Raw genomic sequence first — 26,000 nt, forward strand, 5'->3', positions numbered from 1 at the left:
TGAGAAAGTCCCAGACTAATTTTCAAAGTGGTTGCATCACTACACTTTACACTCCCACCAGCAATGTATTTTGCTTACTCCACTATGCTTACCACATTGGATGTGACCTGTCTTTTTTATTTTAACCATTCCAGTGGGCATGTTGTGATATCTCAATATATTTTTTAAAGATTTTATTTATTTATTCATGAAAGACACAGAGAGACAGAGAGGCAGAGACACAGGCAGAGGGAGAAGCAGGCTCCATGCAGGGAGCCGGACGAGGGACTCGATCCCAGGTCTCCAGGATCATGCCCTGGGCTGAAGGCGGCGCTAAACCACTGAGCCATCTGGGCTGCCCGATATCTCAATATTTTAATTTACATTTTTCTGATGAATAATGATATTAAACACATGTCCAGGGTGCCTGGGTGGCTCAGTCATTGGGCGTCTGCCTTCAGCTTGGGTAATGATCCCAGCATGCTGGGATCAAGTCTCAAGTCAGGCTCCCTGCTCAGCAGGCAGGGAGCCTGCTTCTCCCTCTCCCTCTGCCTGCTGCTCTCCCTGCTTGTGCTCTCTGTCAAATAAATAAATAAAATCTTTCAAAAAACCCACACATGTTCATATCTTTTGCTCATACATTTTTTTTAATTGCATTTTAATTGGGTCTTCTTACTATTGAGTTGTAGGTGTTATTTACATATTCTAGATAGAAGTCCTTTGTCAAACATTTAGACATAGAGAATATTTACCTTCCTACTCATTTTATTAATGATGTCTTTTGAGGAGCAGGAGCTTTAAACTTTAAGTTTTGTTAATTCCATTTTAATGATTTTTCTTTTATGGTTATTGCCTTCTGTTGTGGTCTAAGAAATCTTTGCCTACCCAAAGATCATGAAAATAATCTAGAAAAAATTTTCATAGCAAATTTTTTTAGCATTGTGTGTTGAACAGATTTTTCTTTCCACATTGAATTGCTTTTGCTTTTTGGATGTAATCAATTAAACACTATTTCTGTACTAACTATTCTGTTCCCATTGATTTACTTTCTATCCTTATTCCTGTACCACAATGTCTTAATTACTGTAACATTTTTGTAAGCCTAGAAATCAGGTAATGTAAATTCTTCACCTGTTTTATTTTAAGACTGTGTATTCTAGATCTTTTATATTTTCCTATAAATTTTAGAACTTGTCAGTTTCTTTTTAAAAAGTATGACTAGAAATTTGGTATTGCTCTGAACCTATTGATCAATTTGGGGAAAATTGACAAGTTAACAATATTGGGTTCTTCCAACACGTTAGCATGGTATATTTTTTCATTAATTTTGAGTTTCTTTATCTCTTCAGCATTTTGTAGTTTTTTTTTCAAGATTTTTATTTATTTACTTATTCATGAGAGACACAGAAAGAGAGAGAGGCAGAGACACAGGCAGAGGAGAAGCAGACTCCATGCAGGGAGGGAGCCTGACGTGGGACTCGATCTCGGGTCTCCAGGATCACACCCCGGGCTGCAGGCTGCACTAAACCACTGTGCCACCGGGGCTGCCCGTCATTTTGCAGTTTTTAGTGTAGAGATTTCGCACATATTGTTTATGTTTTCAATGTTATTATAAGTAGTGTTAAATTTTTTAATTTTCCAATTGTTTATTGCTAGTATATGTAAATACAATTGATTCTTATAAGTTGACCTCATATTCTGTCACTTTACTAAATTCACCTATTGCCTCAAGTAGGTTTTTTCAGGTAGATTTCTTAAATTTTTCTATTTATTTATTCATACTCTTTGAAAATAAAGAAAAATTGGTTTTTTTTTTTTAAAGATTTTATTTATTTATTCATGATAGTCACACAGAGAGAGAGAGAGGCAGAGACACAGGCAGAGGGAGAAGCAGGCTCCATGCAGGGAGCCCGACGTGGGATTCGATCCCGGGTCTCCAGGATCGCGCCCCGGGCCAAAGGCAGGCGCCAAACCGCTGTGCCACCCAGGGATCCCGAAAAATTGGTTTTATTTGAATGTCTTTTAGTTACTTTTCTTGTCTTATTGCGTTGGCTAGAACCTCCAATAATATAATATTGAAAGAATTGATGATGCTAGCAGACATAATTGCCTTGTTCCTAAACTTAGTAGGAAAGTGTCCAGTATTTCACTATACAGTATCATTTAGCCATAGAATTTTTATAGATCTGGCTTTACAGATGGAGGATATTTTGTTCTATTTCTAGTTTGGAGAAGTTCTTTTTTTTCTTTTCTTTTATCAAGAATAGGTGTTGAGGGAAAGCCTGGTGATTCAGTTGGAAGGGTGTGGCTCTTGATCTTGGGGTTGTGAGTTTGAGCCCCACACTGGGTGTAGGGATTACTTAAATAACTTTTTAAGAAAAGAATAGGTGTTAAATTTTATAAAAATACAGATGGTTAGACAGTCTGGGTGGCTCAGCAGTTTAGTGCCACCTTCAGCCCAGAGTGTGGTCCTGGAGACCCAGGATCAAGTCCCATGTCAGGCTCCCTGCATGGAGCCTATTTTCTCCCTCTGCCTGTGTCTGTGCCTCTCTCTGTGTGTCTCTCATGAATAAATAAAATCTTTAAAAAAATTACAGATGGTTATCATCCATGTGCACTTAAAAAGAACAAGCATTCTGCAGTTATTGAGTGTCCTGTTTTGCAAATGTCAGTCAAGTCAAATTGATTAAGGTTTTTTAAGTCTTGTATATTATTGTTTTGAGTGCTCCTCCTTGCCCCCAATATGTGTCATAGTTTCCCAATTCTTTGCATATCTCATGTTTTGGTTTTGTTAGATAAAATGTTCTAGCAATTCTGAAATCTGAAATTTTCCCCCTACAAGCTGTTTTTGCTTTTTGTTGCTTAGTAACTTGACTGGATAGATCTGTAGAGCATGCAGTGTGCAGTCACTGAAGTCTTTTTTTTTTTTTTTTTTAAGATTTTATTTGTTCATGAAAGACAGAGAGAGAGAGAGCAGAGACACAGAGAAGTAGGCTCCATGCAGGGAGCCTCACGTGGGACTTGATCCCAGGTCTCCAGGATCACACCCTGGGCCAAAGGTGGCGCTAAACCACTGAGCCACCCGAGTTGCCCCCCCTCCTAAAGATTTTATGTATTTATTCATGAGAGACACAGAGAGAGAAGCAGGCTTCATGCAGGTGCCTGATGCGGAACTCGATCCCGGGACTCCAGGATCAAGCTCCGGGCAGAAGACATGGGCTAAACCGCTGAGCCACCCCGGAATCCCCGTCTTTATGTTTACATCTTGCTTCCTTGCCTCTGTATCTGCATTGCTAAACAGTCAGCCAATGATTGGTCAGAGGATGTGTTCAAATACATTGAGTCCATAAAACACCTTCTTCAATGGCTCTCTGATAAATCTAATGTGTGTGTTAAGAGTACATTCAAATTTCAGGCAATTTACAAGGCTGCCACAGTTTCTACTTTCTGTTGGGCACTACTGTGTTCCTCTGTCTGCATGGCCTCAAGTTCTACCAGGATTATGTGGACAGTCAGAGCACTCTGCTCTCCTGTTCACGTCAGAAATCTATGGGTACTTATCAAGACCCACTATGACAATATCATCCCTTATATATTCCTACTAAATTTCTGTCCTCTAGCTTGTCCAGCCAGGACCTCAACCTCAAGTTAGCTGAGTTGTCGCTTTCCTTGTACATTTTGTCACTGAAATTGCTACTTTTTCTTTCAATGCCCCTGGGCATGGGGTTTTTCAAATCAAGGGAGATCCTTCCCAGAACAAAGATGTAGTTTTCCATGATTTGTTTCTCTATGTAGAACAATTACTGTGGTAGCTGAGCTGGCATGGTAGTGTGGGGTAAAAGGGTCAGGAGCTGCCATAAGCTAAGACATCACAGACTGCTACTGTTCTTACCAAAGGTTTGGTAGTTTTTCATGAATAAATGCTTCTCAATTTGTTGTAAGCCCTTGATCACTTTTGTTTTTGATAATTTTATAGTTTTAATGCTTTAGGTTTTTGATTTTTGTTTTTTTAAAGAGAATTTTTTTTAGCTCTTTAATCTGCCATTCCAGAAGTCCTGCCTCCATCATTCTATATCCATGTAAATTGTGGATTTCTCCACATCTTTTTCCGGTTCTGTTAATTTTTATTTTATTTTTTATTTTTTTTGTTTTAAAGATTTTATTTATTTATTCATGAGACACACACACACACACACACACACACACACACACACACACAGAGGCAGAGACACAGGCAGAGGGAGAAGCAGGCTCCATGCAGGGAGCCTGACGTGGGACTCGATCCTGGGTATCCAGGATCAGGCCCTGGGCTGAAGGCGGCACTAAACCGCTGAGCCACCAGGGCTGCCCTCTGTTAATTTTTAATTCATGAATAAAGCTGCCCTAAACATCTAGGTACAGGTTTTTGTGTGGACATAAGATTTTTGTGTGGACCTAAGTTTTCACCTCATTTAGGTAAATATCAAAGAGCACAATTGCTGGATCACATGGTAAGACTATGTAGTTTTGTAAGAAACTGCCTATCTTCCAAAGTGACTTTACCATTGTGCATTCTCACCAGCAATGAATGACAGTTCCTAAAGCTCCACATCCTTGCCAGCATTTGTTGTTGTCAGTATTTTGTATTTTAGCTTTTCTAATCAGTGTATGGTGGTATCTCATTTTTGTTCTTTTTAAGATTTTATTTATTTATTCATGAGAGACACACAGAGAGAGGCAGAGACATAGGCAGAGGGAGAAGCAGGCTCCCCTGCTGGGACCCTGATGGGGAGGCGGGGAACGGGACTCCATCCCAGGACTCTGGTATCACAACCTGAGCTGAAGGCAGACACTCAATCACTGAGCCATCCAGGTGCTTCATCTCATTGTCATTTTAATCCAGAATTCCCTAATGACAAATGATGTGAAGCATCTTTTCATGTTTGAAATTATGAAATACATAATTGAAATTTCATGAAATACATCTTTTCATGTATTATTTTCTTTGGTGGGATGTCTAAGTATTTTGCCCATTTTTAAAAAATTGGTTATTTTCTTGGTGAGTTTTAAAAGTTCTTCATATATTTTGAATAAGTCTTTTTTTTTTTAAGATTTTATTTATTTATTCATAAGAGAGAGAGAGAAGGCAGAGACATAGGCAGGGGAAGAAGCAGGCTCCTCAAGGGGAGCCCGATGTGGGACTTGATCCTGGAACTCCGGGATCAGGCCCTGAGCCGAAGGCAGATGCTCAACTGCTGAGCCAACCAGGTGTCCCGAATAACAGTCTTATATCAGATTTATCTATTGCAAATATTTTCTCTGAGTCTGTGACTTGTTTTCTCATTCTCCTAAGAGCATCTTTCACAGAGCATAAGTTTTCAATTTTTTTTTAAAGATTTTTATTTATTTATTCATAGAGAGACACACACACACACACACAGAGGCAAAGACACAGGCAGAGGGAGAAGCAGGCTCCATGCAGGGAGCCCGATGTGGGACTTGATCCTGGGCCTCCAGGATCACACCCCAGGCTGCAGGCGGCGCTAAACTGCTACGCCACAGGGGCTGCCCATAAGTTTTCAATTTTAATGAAGTCTATCAATTTTTTCTTTCATTGATTGTGGTTTTGATGTTTTGATGTTAAAAAGTAATTACCATACCCAAGGTCATCTAGGTTTTCTCCTATGTTATCTTCAAGGGGGTTTATAGTTTTGTGTTTCATATTTAGGTCTATGATCCATCTTGAGTTAATTTTTGTGAAGGGTGTAAGGTCTGTGTCTAAATTCTTTTCTTTCTCCCACATGAATGTCCAGTTGTTTCATCACCATTTGTTGAAAAGACTATCTTTGCTCCACGTATTGCATGTGCTCTGCTGCCAATAATCAACTGGCTATATTTATGCAGGTCTACTTTGGGGCTCTCTATGCTGTTCCATTGATCTTCTATTTTTTCACCAACATCACACTGTCTTATTGTTGCTTTATAGTAAGTCTTGAAGTCAGGTAGTGACTTTGAACTTTGTTCTCCTTCAATATTGTGTTAGCTATTCTGGATTTTCTACCCCCCCCCCCCCCCCCCCATAAACTTTAGAATTGGTTTGTCCATGTTCACAAAACAACTTGCTGGGATTGTGATTGTGATTGCTGATCAAACAGTGAATTTTTTAAAAAGATTTATTTTAGAGAGAGCAAGCGCATGCATGTGAATGGGGGATGGGCAGAGGGAGAAGGAGATAAGCAGATTCCCTGCTGAGTGAGTGAGCCTGACCTGGGGCTCCATCCCAGGCCCCTGAGATCATGACCAGAGCTGAAATCAAGAGTCAGAGACTTAAATGACTGAGCCAACCAGGTGCCCCCAATCAGTGAATTTTTTAAAAATTGTATTTTAAAAATTAAGTTCTATTGCTTTAATTCTATAAATTTTTTTTTGATAATTTTTGGTTCCCTGTTGAGATCCTTACTTTTCCTCATGTTTATACTTTTCTCTAATGTCTTGAACATATTTATAACTAATTTAAGCTCATTGTCTGCTAATTCCAAATATTAATGCCACATTGGTTTCTACTAAATTATTTTTGACTATGAGTCACATTTCCTGCTTTGCATGTCTATTAGTACTTTATTTTGTGCTGGACACCATGGATGCTACATTGTGGGGTGTCGATTTTATTGTCTTCCTTAATGGGATATTGGGTTTTGTTCTGGCAGGCAGATAATTTAGTTGTGGATCTGGAAAAACCTGATCCTTTTGAGGCTAGTTTTAAAACTTGTTAGGGTACACCTAGAGCAGCCTTTGTTCTAGGGCTAGATTAGCTTTACCCCAAGGCTTGGAATTTCTGAGAGCTCTACTGGATGCTTGGAGTATTCAATGAAATCTCCATATTCCAGCTAGTTATAACTCAAACACCTCAGTTCTCTGCATGCAGTAGTAGTTGTTTAGCTCACAGTTCTCCAGTAGTTGTTCTCTGCTTGGCCTTATGGATTATCTACCTATCCACGTGTAGGGGACACCTATGCATATTTCTGGAGCTCCTTTTCTATACCAATTTCATTCTCTCTGAAACCCTGCCCTGCGAATTTCAGCTGCTTCAGTAATCCTGAACTCTGATTTGTTTCCTCATCCTAGTAAATCTCTGCATTAGAATCTAGAAAATGCCTCCAAATTGGGTGATAATGAGGCACATCACATTTGGTTTTATTTCTGTTAGGGATCATATTCCTACTCTGTTGTCCAACATCTGAAAACAATTATTTCACATGTTGTATCCAATTTTATAGTTGTTTGTGGCAGGAGAGCTAATTTAGTATCAGTTATTCTACATGATCCTCTATCATTTTTTAACTGTGTGATCTTGGGCAAGTCATTTAACCTCTCTTAGCCTCAATTTTTTCATGTCAAAATTAGGCTAATAATAGTTACTCCAAAATAGTGTTATGAAGATGAAAAGAAATTATGAATTTCTGATAGTGCCTGCACTTTTGCAGAAGCTCCACAAAGAATTACTATATATTACTGTGGTTATGGTATAATGTGTTAAAATCTGTATTGGGCAGATATGATTGAAAAGGATAACAGGGAAGTAACATAGGTAAGGAATTATACCTGAAGCCACAAGGTCTCACCATCACACACAGCAAAAAATTCAGTAGCAGTGGCATAGCCTATAGGTTTTGGATTGTCCTAACCAGCTATTGACCTGCCGAGCTAAAGGATGGTGTTCTTGGAGCCAAAGACAGATGAAGGCATTGTCCACAAGAAATGAAAGAGCAACAAGTAGTATGGAGGCAGTGGGATCTAGTGGAAAGAATACACAGGCTTTGGAGTCAGTCCTCAATTTCAATCCCAGATGTGTTGACTTTAGGTAGGCCACATAATCTCATCTTTAAAATTGGGGATAATATATACCTTGCAGGGTTGTTCTGAAAGTAAGAGATATTATATGTAAAGTCTATAGCATACAGCTGCCATGTAAGAACTATTAGCTCTATCATCTGACTATATCACCTCTTTGCTTAATAACTTCCTTGGTTTCTTGTTTCTTTTACAAAAAAAATCCAAACTCCCTAATATGCCTTAGAAGACCCTCCTTGGACTGACTTCCTTTGACCTCTTCAGCCTTGAATGTTGATAATCTGAGCCCCCTTGACTTTGCTTCAGCCATGCTGAACTACTTTGTTAATCTATCCAGGCTTTTTTTTTTTTTTTTTTTTTTAAGATTTTATTTATTTACTCATGAGAGACACAGAGAGAGAGGCAGAGACACAGAGGGAGAAGCAGGCTCCATGCAGGGAGCCCAGTGTGGGACTCCAGGATCATGCCCTAAGCCAAAGGCAGCCACTTAACCACTGAACCACCTAGGTCTCAATCCAGGCCTTTACATTGCCTTTATCTCTGTATGAAACATTATTCCCATCCTCCACTTGGCTTATCAATTTAGATATCAGTTTATCTTATTCATTCCTTTGTCAATTCATTCATCAAATTTTTTTTTTAAGATTTTATTTATTTATTCATGAGAGAGAGAGAGAGGCAAAGACACAGGCAGAGGGAGAAGCAGGCTCCACGCAGGGAGCCCAGCCCGATGCAGAACTCGATCCTGGGACTCTAGGGTCATGCCCTGGGCCGAAGGCAGGCGCTCAACCACTGAGCCACCCAGGGATCCCCCTCATTCATCAAATGTTGATGGAAGGCCCATCATATGGCAGGTACTGAGATACACCAATAAACAAGGTGTATACAGCCCTGTCCTCATTGAATTTATCCTATAGCCTTACTATAAACATGGCTATAGTCTAGACATGGGGGGCCCTGCTATATGCTTTCATGGTACCTTGCACTTTTCCCCTCTTACCCCTTCTCTTAGTATTTTGTCATTGCTTATAATTTAAAATTAACCATCGCTAGATTGGAAACTCTATGTGGACATGAACCATGTAGTCCTAATCTTCATTTCTACTGCCTTGCACATTAAATATTTGAATTAACAGTAAATACTGTTAACTGAAAAATGAAAGCTCAGCTTGGCTCTGAAACATCCAGAGCACCTACTCTGTACAAAGTACTGTAGGGAGATCAAGATATGGGTGCATCACACCAGCCTAAGTGTGAGTAACAACTACCAAGATCTCCGATTCAGGTCTGGGTCCCCACCCGCTGAGCTAACAAAGCCCATGCCGATACCCTCTTGATTCTGCTGGTAGTCATAACTCACCGTTGCTCTTCCCACCAACTCAGCTTCTGCTGGAAAAGTTTCTTCTTTCTCAATGCTTTTAAGAGTTCTTTCAGCTTTAGAGACCCTACTTATGTCTCCAGGAACCACACCAAATTCTGAACAGCAGCAACTGCACACACAAGAGTGCCTCCCGTCAGTGAATGACCAGACTCCACAGGAGGTACTTTCTAGCTTTCTTCTAGGCCTCTGGGAGTTTCCTGCTTCCCTTGTGTACTATCTCTATAGCTTCATCTTTTTTCCCCCCAATTAATATTGTCAAAGTCTAGTTGTATTTCCTGTCTCCAAATGAACAAAATGACTAGAAACTCAGCTTTATTTAGCTTTCTTAAGAAATTAGATTGGCTTAAAGCAGTGAGAAAGTCATTCTCATGTACTGATGATGAACATCATAATTGTTATAACCTTGGGGGCGAGGAGGGCAATTAGGCAGTATGTATCAAGAGTTCCTTAAGAATTTATATACTTCGACACAGGAATCCTACTCCTAGGAATCCTTCCTGAGGAAAATTAAAAATGCATCAAAGATTTGGTTATAGTTACCCAAAATACAAGCAGGAGAAATTGCTCAGAAGAAATATGTCTCTATGAGACCTGCTTAAAAGTTCCTTGAGACATTGAATTTTCAGATGAGAATTATTATTATAAACTATTTAGGTCTAAAATTTAGCCATTTGGAAGATCTGAGAGGAAAAAAAGCCTCTCAATTCTACAAATGTGGCAGAGTACTGAGAGAAGTGGACAATATTTCAAGGTTAAGCTCCACCTCTGACTTGCAAGATCACCTAACCTCCCTTTCCTCATCTACAACATAGAGTAATATCTGCCCTATCTACACTGGACAGGCATATAAGGAGGGGACCCAACTTCCATTTTGCCTGTACTATTGAGCTCTCCATAATGATAGGAATGGCCTTTATTGGCTTCCCTTTGCCTTCAGAATGACAAAATCCTTACCATAGCCACAAAGTATCCAATAGTCAGGCCCTGTCTACATCTCTAGCCTAATCTTGGGCATAACCTCCCTGTGGGTCACTGTTCAGCCACACTTCTCCCCAGGGCCTCCACATACACTCTTCCCTCTACCTGAAATCCTGCTTGAAATCCTTTTCCCTAGCAAACTCCTACTGATTTATAAAATCTGAGCTTAAATGCCACTTTCATTAGGACATCCTCCCAGACTACCCCCTACCATAGGTAGGTTCTCTCTATAAATTATATTCTCTCACAGTGCCCTCTGCAGTTCCTTTGTAAGGCTTATTATCACAATGGTCCTTAAATACATTACTTATTTGGTTGCCTCTCCCTTTCAAAACTCCATGAGGGCAGGTTCTGGTTCTGATTTGTTCATGACTATATTTTCAGGACTTTGCAGAGTGCCCAGCACAGAGACCCGACGTTATTTGTTAAATGAGTGTATCCTTATAATCTTGTAGTGCCAGGAATGGAGATCTAATGCCTTCATTTTATAGCTGACAAAACTAAGGCCCAGAGAAGACACATGACTTTTCTAGCATCACATGGCCAGTAAGTGGACAAGGTAGTTTTACAGTTTGCTCACTCATTCAATATATATATATATATATATATATATATATGTGTGTGTATATATATATATATATTTTTTTTTTTTTTTTAAGATTTATTTACGGGAGAGAGAGAGAGCACATGAGCAATCGGGTGGTGGGGGCAGAGGGAGAGAGAGAAAACTCAAGTTGATCTCCTGCTGAGCAAGGAGCCAGAGATGGGGCTTGATCTCATGACCCCAAGATGTAGACCTGAGACAAAACCAAGAGTTGAATGCTCAATCAACTGCACAACCCAGGCGCCCCTCAATATTTTCTATGAACCTACTATGTTCTAGGCATGTTTGAGGTGCTGGAGTGAGAATGATGGCCAAGACAGACCTTTACTTCCTGAAATTTACATCGTGGTGGTAGAGATGGCCAATAGGCAGATACATCAGATACATAAATAGCATTTATCACTATCTCATACCTTATAGATCTACAAAGAAAGAGGTTCTCTGAAGACAAAAATCACATAACCAGTGAGGACTCAAACCAATGTTTTCTGCTTCAAAGTGCAGGGCTCTTTCCACTACACCACGCTGCTTGCCCTGAGTAAACAAACAAAACCATAATTTATGAGGCTCCCTCAGCTGCCTGTGTGTGTGCTTGGTGGGGTGAAACCCTCATGCTGTCCATGAAAAAGGGCCAACATCATCAGAAGTAGCAGCTGACTGGCTTGCCTGCTAAAGCAGGTGTCACAGCATTAGCCAGCCTGGCCTCTACTGCCTTGAAACTTCACATCTGGCACCCAAAGAGAGGGAGTGTGTTTAAATAAGACAGCTATTGACCAAGTGGCTTGAGGAGGGTTGGATTTGGCTGGTCTCTGGGAATGATGCAAACCACAAGGGGACAGTACTCAGGAGGTGAACAGAGAAAACAGATGGGCTCAAACTACAGGCGTGACTATTGCCTGAGCACCCCATACATCACTGGGGGAGGTAGGCAGAGGCCTCTTCCTGGCTGGAGATCTGTTTATTTTTTCATTTATAAAGGCGCCCCCTGAGGTCTGTATGTGGGGAAATAGAATGCACACTTAAGATCACTGGCTTTCCTCTAAATTGTTTCAAGTAGACACATGGTTGAAATGAAGAGTACAAGACACATGGTGTGACACAGCAACCCACCTGAAAGGCTGGGTGCTGGGAGATCAAAGGGGAGCTCAGACAGGTGAGCAGAATCACCAGCAAGCCCACTAAAACACTGGGTCCATTAGCACCTCCTCCTTGCTTTGTCAGAACATCAGTTTTGATAGTTTCAATGTGTTGTCTATAACATAAAGTGGCCCCTCTAATAAAGGACAGTTGAAAATAAATGATGACAACTCATTTTTCTCATATAGGTTAAAGCCTAAAGTACTGCTTTGCAAATAATAGTTATCATTTACTGACCAATCACTATAAACTGGCATTTTATTATAATCTCTAATCTTTACAACAATCTTGAGATAGCTATTACCTTCATCTTACAGATGAGCAAAGTGAGGCTCAGAGAAGTTAAGTGATTTTCTAGATGTCACAAAAGTAGTCAACAGGTACTGAGCTCTAGTCTGTTCATGTTTATATATATATGTATGCTCCATGCGCTGCATGGAGCCCAATGAGGGGCTTGAATTCATAATCCTGAGATCAAGACCTGGATGCTTAACAGACTGAACCACCTAGGCATCCCCAGTCTGTCCAACTTTAAAGTCCAAGTACTTTCTATAAAACCAATAAGTGACAAACACTTGCCTGATAGCAAAAAGCAAGTGTCTCTAGCTGTTCCACTGATTCTATAGGCTGGGAAGGTGAGCTATACACAATTCTAAATAAGGGTAAGGAGGCTTCATGTAGCTTCATTCAGGATAGCTTTTCCCTTACTTTAGGGGTGAGCTTTGGGGTTTGCAGCAATAGAAATAAAAGCATATCACTGACCAGTCCCAAGTATAATGGCTGTTCAGTGAGTGACTGATCTTCACCCTAGTAATGACAGGCAATATTGCTTCCTGTGCTCCACACCACTGGAAAAGAACGCAGGGCAAGAATGGATGGTGATAGGCCACTCACAGTCTGACTCTCAAATCCAGCTCTACCAGGTGCTAGCTGGGCAGCCTCTCTGCCACTCAATTTCCTAATTCACAAAATTGGGCTAATATTTACACCTCACAAAATTATTAGCATTAAATAACATAAAGTATATGGAAGCACTTGGCATGGAGTTAGTGTATAATAAATGTGACTTGGGATGAATTTAGTTGACCATTCTAGGACTATGGGTCATTTTGGCCCAAAGAATTCCAGGGAGATGCAGTAAGTTCCAGGTCTAAATCAGAGTTTGTGTTTGTGCGTCAGAGAATGGCCTACATGTATCCTTAGTGGAACTGTGGAACCAATCCCATCTCCATGGTTTAACTAGGACCATGGCTCAGGCAAGAGCCAGAGGATTTCCAAACATGAGATGACCCAGCAGAAGGCTAATCATTCCAAATTTGAAGCTACTCCCAATTCTCTCCTGAGTTTCCAAGGAAATCAAGAAGTCACGTGCCTAAAACTGAACTAACTCCAACTCCATATTATTTTCTTCTGCTTGCTTTATTTCAAGATGTAGTCGCAACTTGGCTCTGACTTATGACCTCCTTCATAGAGGTATTTCTTCAGGCTACAAAATGTGATTTTTCTAATGTATGATTCAGACAACTTAAAATTCATCAGTGGTTTCCTATGGTCTATAGAGTGACTCTAAACTATTTAGCAAAGACCTCTGTGATCTGGCCTCTGCTCACTTATTTGACCTCATAGCCCACTATTCCACCTCTCCTCAAACCACTTATAATCTCTAAACATTCCATGCTTTCTCTTATGTTGTATGCCTTGTTCCTTCTGCCTGGGATGCCCTTCACTTTCTCATCTGGCAAACTCAGTTTAAGCACTTTGTCCTCTGAAACCTTAATCCCTAAGGCAGTCACAGACAGACCACCCTGGGGCCCACACCAAGTTGTGGACACATACCCCCCCTTTACATGAGGAGGAAGGACATGGTACAGTGGAAATGCAGGCTTCAAGTCAGAAAGCCTAGCATTCAAATTCTGGCTCTCCAGGCCAACCAGAGGAGAGAGAGCCTCAGTCTCTAGCCTAATGTATAGTCCACTGGTGTGGTTTTCCCTACGTAAAGATAGAAGCAGGGCATCATAGCCAAGAGTCAGGGACTTGAACCACTGGCAAGATCATCCCTATCTGAGATCAGTAATTTTAAAGGTGTAATTCATTTTACTCCTTTTGTTCACTTGCACACCTGACAGGGAGTCAGCTTCCTATACAGGTTTGCTAATCCCAATCATTCAAGTATTCCAGTTCCTCTAATTTTTCATTATAAATTTATTAAACACACATCTCAGGACACCTGGCTGGTTCAGGTGGTGGAGCACGTGATTCTCGATCTGAGGGTTGTTAAGTTCGAGCCCCATGATGGGTGTAGAGATTACTTAAAATCTTTAAAAAGAAAGAAGAGGGACACTTGGGTGCCTCAGTTGGTTAAGTGTTCAACTCTTGATTTTAGCTCAGGTCATGAATTCACAGTCGTGGGGATTGAGCCCCAGTTGGTACCGCTCTCAGTGCAGAGCCTACTGGAGATTCTCTCTCCTTCTTCCTCTGCCCCTTCCCAGGCTCACTGCCTACTCTCACTCTAAATGAACACATAAATCTTTTAAAAAGACAAAAAAGACATATCTTACCGTTGACACTTATTGGGCAAATCATGTAACTCTCTGAGACTCCCTAACTTCATTTGGAAATTAAAGTGTTGTGAGGATTAGAGAAAGTTGATTTAGACATCTTGCACAAATTTTGGCCCTTGATAAGCACTCGAAAGTATGATAGTATTATAGCACATTATAATTACTTGTCTACATCTCTCCCTCTACTAGATAGTAAATTCCTCAAGGGTAAGAAATTCATCTTTGTACCCCTAGTATCTAGCACAATAGTGCTGGGGACACAGTAAACTTTTAACAAAAATCTGTGAAATGCATAAACATGCACATTTGCCTTTCCAATGATGGTCTGGTCCAGGAAAGCAGAGAACTTGTCATTTGCTTCTCTCCTGTTTTCACAGCTGCCATCATGGGTGTCAGGCAAATCAGTAGACATTTTCAAAGCACACTTATGAGTGGACCAATACATTCTTACTAGAGGCAGTAAAGTCACACGACATCAAGTCTGAAGACTTTGGTTCTAGCCCTGGTTCACTCCCTTACTGTGAGATGTTGGACATACTAGCTAAGCAACTAAGGCTTGTTTTAGGCAAAATAGGGAAGAGAAGAACTTTGCAGATTATCACAAGGATGAAATAAGATAAAGCCCCACATAAAAGCAGACTATAACTAAGAGATACAAGGGAAACACACACATATCAGACTTTATGATTTGCAGGAAAATGGTTCTGCTTCCTGTACATCCCCCTCCATGATAGAATAAAACACAATATCATGATTATGCTATGTTTATATATTCTTCACACATCTTTTAGAAAAACTTGGGGTTTTGTTTGTTTGTTTAGTTTTATTTAAGTAATCTCTATACCCAACATGGGGGCTTGAACTCACAACTCTGAGATCAAGCGTCCCATGCTGTTCCAACTGAGTCAGCCAGGTACCCCAAACTTGGTTTTGATATTCAAAATGTAAAACACGGCCTTGTCCTACTCCAGTGCAATAAGTAAACAATAAATGTTCAGGGGCTTTCTCTGTGAACCTGCAGCACTGCTTAAATAGGATAAAAAATGCCAAATTTCCTCTTGTCTTACACGGTTAAATCAAAGGCAAGGCCAAAAATTGGACAATCTTTTTTCAAAGAAAAACAGTGTTCTTGGTTTAAACTGAAACCAACTAAATGCATTGCTTAGAGAACTATGCTCTATTTAGAAGAGTTTCTGGTGATCTAAAATTAATCAGAAAACTTTATTTTATTCCAGCCTCTCTTTAAATTCTTAACACATTTATTAGTCTACTTATCTAACTTGGTAATTTAGTAAGCATGGTATACTGAGCATAATGGAATCTTTGTTTATAGACTCAAGACCACTTGGCAGGGATACTGTAGAGAGGACTCAAGCAGCAGATGAGTGGTTGAGTTAGATAAACATTAAGATCGCCTTCACATCTCACAATCTGGGAACTGAACAACTAGTTGTACTTTCACTTATAAAAACGAACATCAATCATCACTGGGCAGTATCAAAGTGTGAACTAATATAGAGCCAAGAGCAAGATAGCATAGTGGCTGAGACTGCAGGCACTGAAGTCAAATGGTCAAGATTTGTATCTTGGCTCTGTGTCACCTGCTAACTGCGAACTCTGTGACTTTGAACAAGTTAATTAACTTTTCTGCCTTAGTTTCTTCATGTAAAACTGGAATAAAAGTACCTATTTCATAGGGTTGCTATGAGCATTAAGAGTTAATACTTCTTAATATACTTGAACAGTGCCTGACACCTAGTAGGTGCTCCAAAGTGTGAGTTTAATACATGTCCAATAGTAGGAGCTGCCTGTGGAGTATTTCATTAAAGCCTTAAAACCTTTTAAGTAAGTAGCTCACTGTAAAGATGAGTAGGGGCACCTGGGTGGTTCAGTCAGTTGAGAGTCCAACTCTTGATTTCAGTTCAGGTCATGAGATCGAGTCCCATGTTGGGCTCCACTCAGTGCAGTCTGCTTGAGATTCTCTCTCTCCCTCTCCTGCCCCTCCCTCTACCCGCTCATATGCTCACTCTAATATATAAAATCTTCTTTAAAATAAACAAATAAAGATGAGGACTCAAGTTCTTGAAGAATGAGTACCTTACTAAAGTCAGTACCTTAGACTTTAGAGTTCTCTGCCTCCCAACTTGTACAGTTTCCATCAAAGCACCCTGCTCTCCCAGTATGCCAAAATTGAGCATGCACAAAACTGAGTTGAATTTATGCTAATGCAATATATATCCCATAAATTAGCTTTGGGAATAATCCTTGGTACCTGCTTCTTTCCTATCAATATTCTCATTCTTAAGACAGAACAGAAATAACTCCACTAAAGGTTCACTTAATAATGGATTACTTATACCATGACTGTGTAAATGATGAGTGACATTTTTTTTTTTTTTTTTTTATTTATGATAGTCACAGAGAGAGAAAGAGAGGCAGAGACACAGGCAGAGAGAAGCAGGCTCCATGCACCGGGAGCCCGATGTGGGATTCGATCCCGGGTCTCCAGGATCGCGCCCTGGGCCAAAGGCAGGCGCTAAACCGCTGCGCCACCCAGGGATCCCGATGAGTGACATTCTAACAGTTAAATAAAATCCACTCAAATGGTGAACCTTCCCCAGCCTGTGACTTGAGTTAACTGCTCTGTTGTTCTTACAAAAGACTATGAAATGTTGCCCATTATGATTATCCTGGTTATTTTCTGAATTATTAAGTCCCTTGTATATCACTTCTCTAAGTGTCATCTACACTCCTACATAACGCTATTTAGGGTGCATGTCCTGCCACTCCAAAATGATAAACCTCTGAGCTCTAGCAGTCTCTAAAGTATGCTATTCAGGAGTAAACATAACTAGCATTCAACAACTGCTTGACACTTTGGATTTGAATGATCCAAAGCAGCTATTAACGTGGTTTTTCCATTCTTCAAGAGCAGTCCAGTAAAAGATGTGAAAGAACCTGAAGAAAGCCTGAAAAACCGAAAGAAAGAAGTCAAAGAAGGACTGGCTATGAGGAACTTTTGAGTATTAAAAAAAGAAAAAAAGAGGAGGAGAAGCCAAAGAGAAGCCTCAAGAAACAAGGAGTCTGGCAAGAGCAAGTGAGAAAAAAAGAGAGGGAATGGTGTGGGGGAGCCAGACGATATTTAGAGTTTGAAATGAAAGGGCAATTCTAGAATTAAGGTGGGTTTGGACCAGAAGCCTTACCAAGTTTCTCTGGCTAAAGAGCCTGGGTGGCAATCTGTGGGTGGCCCACACTTAAGAACACAAAAAAAACTGGACACAGATACAAGTGGTGAGGAGTGTCATGCAGCAGGGAGTGGCAAGAGTCAATCCTAAATGCAGTCATTTGGGTACAATGTACCCTTTAGAGAGGGCATGGTGACAGCATGGGCTAATTTACAGAGCCGCCAGGGCAATAACTCAGAAAGCAATACTGCCTTCTCACAACAAAACGAGGCAGCCCCAGAATGTTTCATGGTGGTAAAAAGCTGCATTACAGCACACTGAGATCCCGGAACCAATGAAAGGAGACAAGTTTACCAAAACGAGTCTTGACACAGAGTACGTTTCTGGCAAATACATTATTATGCACTCATTCTACTCATGTCCTGGAGAAACTATTTAGTTTCCTTATATGGCCCTTCTCTTCAGCTCTCTCCTGTAAAAGAACTAATGTCTTCTCAGAGAAACAAAGATAGAAAAGAAATAGAACTGTTCCACTCATCCCCCCTCCCCTCCTCAGTTCTTTCAGGGAGGTGAGTAGAGGCACACATCCTTGAGTGTGTCAGAGAACTACCCAGTTTTTAAAATCAATTTCAAAAAACTGAAATGACTTCTGCTAAAGAAATCTGCATTGATGGGGGAAGAGAAGGGAAATACTGCAACGGTCTACACTGGCTGCCAGAATTAAGTAGCCTCGTTTTAACAGTGATATTTTTCATTAATCTCATTAAAACTTTAATAGTACTAGAACTAAGATATAACATGCACACATAGGTAGAAATACTATATGGCATACAAGATCAAAGAAAATGCCAGCTGCCCTCTGAGAATCAACTTCTAATGTTATTTCTCTTAAAATTCATCAATTGGCCCTCACAGTCTTCAAATAAAATCCAAACTCCTTAGCAGGACCCCAGCTTCATTTCTCAATACATTTCCTCCCAATTCCCAAGTCTATTGTCTATTTCCCCTCAAAGCCATGTTCTTCTGCCTAGAAAATCTTTTCTATTCCTCTTTGCTTGGTAAAATCCTACTCATCTTTCAAAAATATCTGCTTAGCTTTCTCTCTTCCAGAAAGAATGTCCACCCTCCTGAGCTCTCAGAGAACCCTGTGCTTATTTATCACTGAATTTACATAGAATGTTATAATTTCATTTTACTGGCTTGACTTTTCCTCTTCCACTAGAGCTTGTAGACAAGTGCAGGACACTACTATAGCCTCCTGTGCCAAGGTCAGAGGCCTGACACATAGTAGACACACATAAATGTTTTCGTGAATAGTAAATATAGCTGAGGAAACCTTACCTTCTTTCAAAAGAAAAATACCTATTCTCTAAAATTTTTCATAAAATAGAATTATCTTCTCCCTTTGATCACATTTATAGTCATAATGATGACTTTGAAACAGTGTAATATCTGGCTCATATCCTTGATAACATTTCAGAAAGCTGGTAGCTGACTGAACATTTTTCACATCAGGAAGAAAGCCACCACTTGTAGAGCACCTATGTGCTACCACTTGTATACCAAATTTATGCTTATTATACCATATAATAAACATTTCTTCAGTCTTGACAATCCATAGTAATTTGTTTTAGCTCTATTTTGACAAAAAACTCGAGGCTTAGAAATGTGTCCAAGGTCACATGGCTAGCAAATGATGAAGGCAAACTAATACAATGTGCAAGATCAGGACTATATTTTCTCCTAAACAAACTAAAAAATGATGTTGGCTGAAACTAAGATTTCTCATGGGGTTGAAAAAATGATGAAGGCAGCACATAACTTGTTCATCTCAAACTATGGGTGTGCAGTTTTAACAATATAAACTGAAAACCAGCCTTGTTCCTATTCAGAGTTGAGATAACTGCACACACTGCTGCTGTTCTGTCAAGTAACAGCCTCAGCAGACATTCAGTTTGAAGCACTGTTTTAACACAACTTCTCATATTTATTTAACTCCTGTGGAGAACATGGTAGAGTTTTGTATAAAAAGAAAAAAAAAAAGGCCACCACTTTACTCCTTTCTAAGCCTTGTAGACAGCTCAGAGTTAAGGCAGTATACTGGGTGTAGTGATCACAGGATTTTCATAATCCTTTTAAAGGTGGAACTCCAACCATGAGCAAGAACTTTCCAGTTCAAAATTCAGTTATACTAGAGATCTCAGATTAAAAAAAAAAAAAAAAGACCAGACCGTTGTTTTTTCTTTAATTTTTCATTCTTATTTAGAAAAATGACTTAGAAAAAATAAATAAAAAATAAATAAAAAAATAAAAAAAAAGAAAAATGACTTAGAGGCAATGACAAAAATAACCATTTTAAAAGAGATCACTCTTTAGAGGTTTTTTGTAAAGATAAGTGCAGGCTTTCCATCCTTTCACATTTTAAAAAGAAAAGGCTGTGGAATAAGTCAACCTTTGCTTGCTACACAAAGCCTCTGCCTTCTAAGTCCTGGACATAATGCCAGGACTCATCTCTCAAACTTCTGGTCTCAATCAAGTTCACACAGTGCCTGGCCGGAGAGCTGCATGATGGCTGCTAAAGATGTTCACGTTAATCCAAGATCAGCTGCAATCATAACCTTAAACAGTGGACGGCTGACTGCATCACGACATACGCAGGCTAAGTCAGACATCCCTCATCTGTTAGTCGTGAGTCACGCCAGCAGCTGAGCCTGTGTTCTTTCCCCTGGACCTCACTGTGAAGGATCACCACCACACACCATCTCCATCCACTGAGCTCACTGTCCAGCCATCATGGAAATCACTTAAAAGTTATTACTGAAATAGATTATTTTCCATAAGTAACAAATGAAAATGTTTTACTAGCTGTTTAGTCCTACTAACAACTCAATCTCTCCATCTTTTCTTGGGCAGCCTGTATTTTCAGGCAAATGGGAGGGTTACAAATACAGATGAACAACATCTGTATAAAAATGTGTGCTTTATCTCTTCCTCATTACATTCCTGGAAAACTGCTGTTTCTGAACATTCAGGTTCCTCAATAAGGAGAAATTTTACTCCATTTCACTGCCTGGGTTTTACTAAGTATTCAGAGTGGGAGAGGGGAGGAGACAAAGATCACAAAGAGCAGTGTAAAGCATGCCCTGTGTCAGCAGCATGGCAAGGTCTCTACTGTCGTCAATGCTAACACTAAGTAATTTCTATTTGTGCTCTGCCTGAGGCTTTTCCCTACTTACTAATTGCAAGTGAAGGTCCAGAGAGTTTTTGTGAAAGGGGGAGAACACAAGCAATGAGCTGGTCTGTAGCCAAGTGTCAGTGTACTTTATAACAGAGGAAGAGAGGATTAGAGGATTACGGGGAGATTTTTGTTTCAGCCTTTAGTCCAACCAAGATTTAAAAGACTTACAGAAAATGGCTTCACACAGAAGTACGGTAGTGGGAAAGAGGTTACAGGGGGAGTGGTAAACATGTCGAGTAAACTTCAGGGATAAATGAAGACCCACACAAGTCCACAGAATGCAAAGGAACAAGGAGGAATACTTCCTGAGCCATAAGTGCTCAGGGCGCAGGGTAGGTAGGGCCCAGTGAATGAGCAACTAACTAGCTTCAGTGATAATTCTGAAACCTGTTATAATTTATTTTTGGAGTGAATTCTTCTCCAGAACAGGTCAAAGATTGTGCTTAAAAAAATGTCCTTAGAACACATAACAGCTTCTCAAATATTCTTTTTGCCTCTTGCTTCCAGGTGCTTTCCCTTTGGTTAAAACCAGAAACAGTGTAAAGCTCACAGGATGGAAGAAGTCTTTTGATACAGGCAAGGTGAGGCACAGGATGAACTTACACAGTAAGTGAGACTCTGCCTTGGTCTTCTCCCTTGACCACTCCACACCTCAGAACTAACAGAGATGGCTGTTCACTTCCTCTGGAAGAAGCCGGTGATGGATACTTGTCTGTTGGCTTTGCCCAGAGCAGCAGTCCCTTTCTTTGGGCCCTTTCGTTCTTCTTTGGGTTCTTTTTTCACAGTCATAGTGGAGGGTCTGTGTATGGAGGAGGTCTTCATCTTAAGTTCTTCTTCACTATCTGTGCAGGATTCACTCTCATAGACTTTTTCAGTCACTGGCAGAAGAAGGAAAAAATGGGATAGGAATGGGTCAAGTCATTTAGAGCACTACTATTAAGAGAATGAGATGTCTCATTCACTCTGATTCCCTAAGACCCTCTGATCAAGGCGAGTGTGCTCACCTGGTACCAAAGCTTTCTCCCACCAGGAGATCACATCCGGCCACAGGTAGGAAGTACAAATCCTGAGCTCACATGGCCTCAGAACCAACATTCATCCTAACTGTCTCACTGCTATGTCCCATGCCTTTCAATGGGCCATTATCATTTAATTGCCCAAATTCTGCATTTGGGTCCTGGTCTATGCTAGCTAACTTCCTAAATTCTGCACTGGAACTGTCTATATTTCAGATACCTACTTCTACTTCTACCTCTATGCCTTGACTTCTTCAGTTTCACTTCCCTGGCCAACAGTGCTTGCCTATGTCCACTGCTGGTTTCCCTGGCCCTAATTTCTGCTCTATATGCCAGTCCCCATTCTGTCTAGCTGGGCGCACAGTCATGGACCCTCCTGGCTAGTTCTATCCTGATATCACCCACTCTGTATATCCCAAGTACAAAGAATTATAGATTACTCAATTGTTTGATTCTTAGGTCTGAATGACCCAAGACTTAGCAGTGGTCTACATCATAAAGTTAACTGCCCCAAGCAAATTCAATCATAGGACAAACTTGATAGTTTTAAGTAAGGACAATAATAAAATGAGAAACCAAAGTTACCAATTCTTTTAACTCCCTATCAGCCAAAGGCATATTTTGCCTTCTCTTACATCAATAAAATTCACTGACCCCTCCCCAAAGGAAAACTTTGAAAAGAAGTATATCAGTGAGCAGTCAGTACAAAGAAGCTGAAAAGGGCACAAGCAATAACTTCCAACAATGAGGTCAGACTGATGAGGGTCTCTTTAGTATTACTGTGGTACACAAACCAAACAGTACAATGCCACCTTCCTGTGACTTGAGAGAGCTGCAGCAGCTGTATAACCAGTTGTATTAACCTCTAAATTCTTTCTCAGCCTTAATGGCTGCAGCCAGAGGTTGAAGAGAAGCAATAAGGGAAAACATCTCCTCTTGGTTGAACACAGTAACCTAATATGCATAATAAATGCTCAAACAATTGAAGTGAAAGGTATTTTTCCACTTAAAGAACAATAATAGGTTCAAGCACTTAATTAATTAATTTTTATAAAGATTTTATTTATATGAGAGAGAGAGAGACGGGAAGGCAGAGACACAGGCAGAAGAAAAAGCAGCTCCATGCAGGAAGCCTGATGTGGGACTCGATCCCAGGACCCCAGGATCACACCCTGAGCTAAAGGCAGATTTTTTTTTTTTAAGATTTATTTATTTATTCATGATAGACACACACACTGAGAGAGAGAGAGAGAGAGAGACAGGAGGTGGGGGAAGCAGGCTCCATGCTGGGAGCCCAACGTGGGACTCCATCCCAGGACTCCAGGATCCCGCCCTGGGCCAAAGGCAGGCTGAGCCACCCAGGGATCCCCTAGGCAGATGCTTTAACTGCTGAGCCACCCAGGTGTCCCAATTATTTATTTTTTTAAAAGATTTTATTTATTTGAAAGAGAGAGAGAACATGCGGGGGGAGAGGGGCAATGGGAGAGGGAGAGAGCAGACTCCCCACCAAGCAGGGAGCCCAACGCAGAACTCGAGCCCAAGACCCCAGATTCATGACCCAAGTTGAAGGCAGACACTTAACCAACTGAACCACGCAGGTGCTCCTAATCAATTATTGATTGTTCTTTTTAATAAAATATACAATTTATATTTAATTTATATTTTTATTTATATTTAATAAATTTATATTTAATAAATTTATTTATTATATATAATAAATATATTTAATAAAATATATACAATTTGATACAAGTCAAATTGTTCTAGAGGCAGTGGCTTTGGAATCAAACATGTCTGCATTTTAGTATCAGTCTGGAACTAGGCTTGAGGGGCTCAATAAAGTGTGTCCTTCTGCCAAAAAAAAAAAAAAAAAAAGAACTAGTATCAGTCTGTCACTTATATATTCTCAAACTTCTGATGTGCATCAGGATCACCTACAGGGCTTGTTCAAACAGATTGCTGGACTGTATTTCCAGAGTTTCAGATTCAGTAGGTCAGGGATAGAACTGAGAATTCGCTTTTCTTTTTTTTTAAATTTTATTTATTTATGAGAGAGAGAGAGAGAGGTAGAGACAAAGGCAGAGGGAGCCTGATGTGGGACTCTATCCCGGGTCTCCGGGATCAGGCCCTGGGCTGAAGGGGACACTAAACTGCTGAGCCACCCGGGCTGCCTGAGAATTCACTTTTCTAACACGTTCTCAGGGAATGCTGGTGCTGCTGGTCTGGGGACCACACTTTGACAATCACTGTTCTTTCCTCCCCTGTAAAATGGGGTAACACTGCCTCACAGAAAGTACGGATGCACCTAGTAATCTTAGGGCAAGTACCCCTCCATGCTATTTTTCCCCCTCATAATGGGAAAGTCATATTAGAGGTAAACTGGCTGTTGGCAGTGGAGCTTCCTTTCTCTGTACCCATCTAATCCCACTAAGGTTGAATAATTAATGATTCCCTCCTTAAGAGTTTTTAGGATCTGTCATTACTTTCAAGAGCCTAGAATTCATTTTGTTGATTCCTGTCAACTTAGAGGTGCTACACACACACACACACACACACACGCACACGCACACGCACACACACAAGTATTCTAAGGCCTTATTACTCAACTGTGCTCCACGGACCAGAGGCATTAGAACCTCCCATGAGTTTACTAGAAATGCAGAATTTCAGATCCTGCCTAAGGGCCTCTTGAATCAGAATTTAGATTTTATCAAGATCCTCAAATAATGCATATACTTAGACAAGTTTGAGAAATGTTGCACTAAGATACTTAAGGAATTCCCATGGCATACCTATAGGTTCAGCAATTATGATCCCTGAACACTACCACCATCTTATAGACAAATTGAAAAGATTATTGGAACAAACTTATGAGCTACTATTTACTCAGTATCTTCAATTAGGAAAGTATGAGAGTCACATGCAGATATAGAAAAGAAACAACTTACTAGTAGTTGTTAGCGTAAGACTTGCTCCTTCATAAGCTGTATTTTGTATTCAAATGGCAGCAGGTCTATAATATTAAACTCTAAAATCAATTAGCTCATTATTTCATTACTTATTACTGAAACCACTGGTTGTCTCATTGCCAATCTGTGCAATGCATTGCTTGGCGGGGGGGTTGTTAAAAACCAGTGAGGGCAACACTGACAAAGTTTCTTAAGCAGCACATGTGGTATACACCGAGAGCTAAAAGAAGGATTTCTATATTGAAAGCTGTAGTTATTTCAAATTACAAGACAAAGGAGATTTCAACTTAAAGATATAGAACTTTTATTTTATTTTAACTGAATAACATGCAACTGGTCTATGCTGCCACAAGACAACCCAATTAATGTGGGTAATATCAGAATTATTCTCCATTCAAACGTTTTGCTCTTGGAAATCCACCTCATCCAGAAGTCTACCCCAAACTTATCTCAGGGGCTCAAATCCCTAGTCCCTGCAGCAAAATCACAAAAAGGGAAAGATCAGTTTTTAAAACCCCCATACCAACTCTGATCCAACATAGGACAGGGCAAGCCCCCTATGCCGGTACACTTGGAATAGTCCAAACAGAGAGAGGAAAGCACAACTCCTTTGTTGGTAACAGGAGCCAAGATTCATTGGTTGAGTTTGGACTAAAAACTTTAAAAAAAAAAAAAAAAAAAAAGTGCTATGTGAGCACAGTTTTCTTTGTTGCATCCAAGGCTCTTTATAGTCCTGTCTGGAGACAGGAGTGCAAAAAGCCCACATCCCATACCTGGCCCAAACTTGAGTACTGTTTTGAACAAAGCAATAGGTAATTAGCCACAAACTCCCAGTGAATGCTCACAATGATATATCTCACGTTTTTCTTTTGGGGTAGAAGGAGGAAAAAACTGGCACTGAGCCTTTTGTCCTCTTAAATTTAAAAGAAAAGAAAAATAAGAATTTCAATAGTAAATATATATAATATCACCAATAGTCAAACAAACAAAAAAAAAGGCCTGAGAATATACTATCAAAAGACTGAAAGCAGACAAAACCAAACAGAACGAAAAACCAAAAATCCAACCCTGCTCAAAGTCCAGAATTCACAGGCTCACAAAAAATTTGGCACTGAAAAGACA

At 40.2% G+C, this 26,000-nt stretch overlaps 1 protein-coding gene across 7 annotated transcripts in view; it reads right to left on the bottom strand.

Moving 5' to 3' along the window:
- Positions 1–21,265: 21,265 nt before the first annotated feature.
- Positions 21,266–26,000, bottom strand: part of POLD3 (DNA polymerase delta 3, accessory subunit) — a 51,043-nt gene continuing 46,308 nt past the window's right edge. For all 7 annotated transcript variants that reach the window (XM_038568642.1, XM_038568640.1, XM_038568639.1 and 4 more), the window contains exon 12: positions 21,266–21,771. In XM_038568642.1, coding sequence (XP_038424570.1) covers positions 21,569–21,771 — 203 coding nt within the window. In that variant the 3' untranslated portion in view covers positions 21,266–21,568. The remainder of the gene's footprint in view (positions 21,772–26,000) is intronic.

Source organism: Canis lupus, chromosome 21 (assembly GCF_011100685.1).
Source record: "Canis lupus familiaris isolate Mischka breed German Shepherd chromosome 21, alternate assembly UU_Cfam_GSD_1.0, whole genome shotgun sequence".
Classification (NCBI taxonomy): domain Eukaryota; kingdom Metazoa; phylum Chordata; class Mammalia; order Carnivora; family Canidae; genus Canis; species Canis lupus.